General features: G+C 37.8%; 1 protein-coding gene across 1 annotated transcript; it reads left to right on the top strand.

The window, feature by feature from the left end:
- Positions 1-15: 15 nt before the first annotated feature.
- On the top strand, positions 16-2,978 carry LOC121963714 (abl interactor 2-like). The gene is made up of 2 exons (XM_042513974.1): positions 16-75; positions 2,321-2,978. The coding sequence occupies exon 2, from the start codon at positions 2,341-2,343 to the stop codon at positions 2,569-2,571; it is 231 nt and encodes a 76-aa protein (XP_042369908.1). The 5' UTR covers positions 16-75; positions 2,321-2,340; the 3' UTR covers positions 2,572-2,978.
- The last annotated feature ends 779 nt before the right edge of the window (positions 2,979-3,757 follow it).

Here is a 3,757-nt window from a genome sequence, read left to right on the forward strand (position 1 = left end):
CGCCCCCTCCCCAGCTCCCTGCCTCTGCGGCCCCCACTGGCACGGGCCCCGCTACTTACGGCAACCCCGCACAAGGTGAGTGTCACCCAGTGGGAGAAGCTCGCCCACTGCCCTCCATCCCGCCTCCACCGGCATGTCATCACCCCGATTCTTCTGTGGCGCTGTGTGACCATTTGTTGACCGCTCAGAAAGTGCGAGGTTTCTCTTGAGACTTTCGAGAAAACTGACACTTTCTGGTGTGTAAAGTCCTTCAAACTTAAGGCTTTTACACACTTTGGGGCGTAATGAATAAGCGACCCGAAAATGCAAAATACTCGCCTGTCAATGTTTTGAGTCAAATCTCGTCATACCAGCAGCAATGCAAATTTGTAGCAGTTGCTACAAATTAAGTTTCATCTGGTAAAAAGTTACGCAGTGTACATGATAAGGGCTTTTATTGTGAAAGGTATGCAAATACAGTTATCTTTATGAATTATATTGATGCCAAATTGAGAGTTGTTTTTCCAGACATGTAAGGAACTGTTAAAATGTCATACTTGTGTCAGTAGATCATTATAGGTAGAGTCAATAAAAACAATAAAAAACTTTAATATGGACATTTTAAGCTAGGATTGCAATATGACAATAATGAATGAGGATAAAAGGCTGTCAAATACATGCATTTAAAAATTATTGATTTTAAATAGTGTTGTCTGTTGAAGCCTTTGTAATAATTGTGGTTTTTATTTGTTTTGGGTTTACTTAAAAACGTGCATGTTTACACTTTTTGAGACAGCCGGTCCTTCATCATTGTGGCACTTCTAAATTAGCTTGTATAAATAGTATGTTAGAAACAGGTAAAAAGAAACATTAAAACAATAGAGATGAGATGTTCAAAATAAATAAAACAAAAATAAAAAAAAAAGAACAAATAAAAATGACATAAAATGGTGCAAAAGACCACAGATAAGGTGTGCGCTAAATATTTGTATGCAAGGTTTAAGCACAGATTTGTGTGTCCATCGTATTTTAATGAAGCCCGGTGTTTTATATGCAGGAGGGTGTCAGACTTTAGTCTTTTTAAACCTTTCACTGTTTGCAGTGTCTGGTTTGGTGCAGCTGAACTGTGACACAGTTTGGTTTTGTTTGTTCAGGCTGATGGAAAAGTTGCCAGTTGAGCTCCGTCAGGATTAAACAGCTGAGCCGAAATCACCTGAAAAGATGATTCATAGTCTGGTTTTTTTGCATCGGTGCTTTTTTTTTATTCTACAGAAACAGACAGTTCATTAAACAATTATGCCCACTTTCCTTACCCTCCACAACCCCTCTCTACCCCATGAAACACTTAATTAAATAAATAATAATAATTTAACATTCATGTAAAGGCACAAATACTAGAAATTAAATTGATCTGGTCATCATATATTTATTCTCAGTCTAAACTTTTAAGAAAGTCAGATTGAGTTTTCTCTAATTTATGTTCAGAAACGTCCACCTCTCAAGGGCCGCACACCTTATCAGTGTTTTAAAAAGATAAAATATTGAGTCCGGGAAAAAAGGTAAACACAATAATGTGATGTGGAATCTGCATTTAAAAGATAGACTCTCCATTTAACAACTTGGTCTTGTTTCGTCACCTGCAGCACCTTTTCCCTCAAACCATTAAGTGCTCTAAAATGAAATCAGCTTTAAAGGTCATTGTTGAGCACTTCCTCAGAATATTTATGAAAACTGTCGAGAATATTTAAAGTCTCTCTGCCGTCCGTCCGTTACCTGCCTCGGGTTTCCCATTCTCCACCGCTGCTCTTCATCCCTCACAGCATCTCATCAGCTGCTTGTGTGTGTGGTGATGATGGTGGTGATGATGATTTTCTGATGTATAATGCATGTGCTGAAACGCTTGCACAGTGAATTCTTCATTTGTGTTTTATTCGGCCCTTTTTGTTCCTGTTGTTATGGTGTTTTGTGGCTAATTATTGTGCTCGTACGTTAGTGCACATTGCTGCTGTTCAGGTTAGGAAATAAGCACCATTAGCAAAATGTTAATATTGATGCATTATGGAAATTTTAATCATTTCATCAATTAAAAGTTTGTTTGTTGCTATTTTGTGAACATTTTTAGGATTTATCACTGCTTGGCTTGCAGCTAAATTATAAAATATTCCTCAACCAAGCGCCTGTTTTAATAATCATTAATGAATATTTAAAATGAAAGTAAAAAAGTTCCCAGAGGCGAAATTGGATTGACCTCACTGTTCAGGACATCAGAGGGACGATAAATCAAACCTCCCCGAACTTATTGACTGACTCTCTGCTGCCTCCTGGTGTCGCCTCCTCTCAGGTGCTCCTCAGTTCTACAGCATGAACCGCCCCGTGCAGCAGCCCCAGAACTCGCAGGTGGGAGGCTCGCTGCCGTACCGCCGACCCTCGTCCGTCACCGGTCAGCCCAACATGGTCCACAACCAGAGCCAGCTCAACGGGGGGCCGCACTTCGCCCAGAACCAAGGTCTGTTTACGTGTGTGTGCAAAACAGGAGACGGTTATTCTTTTCACACTTCTGTGGGAACAAAGTTCCCAAACGTAAGCTTTTAACCACGACACCTCTGTGCGAATTTAAAGAGAGTTTCGGTCAGTGATAGGATCACTAATTACTTGTTTCGATTTGACCCTCTGCCACATTATATTTATTTAACAGGATTTTAAAGTCATTTGTTCACATAGTATACATGTGTAACCCTTCTACACAGAGCAAAGCGCATAAATGTATCAGCAAATGTGATGATCCACATATAGCACAAATATTTTTAATTTTTTTAAATCCATCTCGACACAACTTCCAATGTCAAATAATTTGCAGAATGCACAAAAATTACTGAACTAACCCTCTGAAACCTGAGCAAATTGGCTCGATTTCAACTTGACCAGAAATGGCCCAGAAAGAAATTAGTTTTAAAAAAATAAAAAATGAAATAAAATTACCTGAAAAGCGATAAGCACATACAAAAAATAAAGTGAAGAAAAAGATCCAAAGAAAGTCTTAAAAAATATATATATTATTTTTTTCCTGTGACACAATTTTAAACACACAATTAAGAGAATTATAAATATAGTTTTTCGCACATTTTTCCCTAATAATCCTGCCCGGCTAATTTTCAGATAATTTTTTTGATACCTTTTGCATTTTTTTTTTTTGCAGTTTGTTGGACATTTTTGCCAAGTTGCTTGTTTCTTTTCACGTTTTTTGAAAGAAGTCAAGCCAATTCTTTCAGGTTTCAGAGGTTTTAATGCAAGTCAGCCACAAGTGAATTATTTCACTTATATTACCATTATTTACTTATAGAACCTGCAGCCTAATTGTTTTGTTTTGTTTTGTTTTTTTGAGCTTTTTCTCTTTATTTTCAACACTTCTATTCTCTAAATGTAACTGAACTCTCCCATTAATGTTCAGATTAAAAGAGTCCGGCTCTCCTCACAGCCCGTAGATTTCAGAGAGAGCGGATCACCAGACTCATGTCGTTTTTCTGCATCTTTTTGGAAAAGATCTCCTATCCGGTTTTGTGCTCTGTCGTTTTCCATCAACTTTAACTGCTTTTAGTAGATTTAACCTCTTCACCAGCTCTCTGCCCTCGCTGCTCTTTGAAGGCTTTTGTCCTCGTTTGACTCTCACATATCACACTCTGGTTTTACAAAGTAAAATTCGAGATAAAAGAGGTTTTTATTCAATATAATTAACTACAGAGCCCAAGTGTTTCATCCGTAATTATATAACATAAAGAAA

This window comes from Plectropomus leopardus, unplaced genomic scaffold (assembly GCF_008729295.1).
Source record: "Plectropomus leopardus isolate mb unplaced genomic scaffold, YSFRI_Pleo_2.0 unplaced_scaffold12223, whole genome shotgun sequence".
NCBI classification, from domain to species: Eukaryota; Metazoa; Chordata; class Actinopteri; order Perciformes; family Serranidae; genus Plectropomus; species Plectropomus leopardus.

Excerpts from the sequence above, each read along its gene's own strand:
- LOC121963714 (XM_042513974.1), top strand. The coding sequence starts at position 2,341 with ATGAACCGCCCCGTGCAGCAGCCCCAGAACTCGCAGGTGGGAGGCTCG.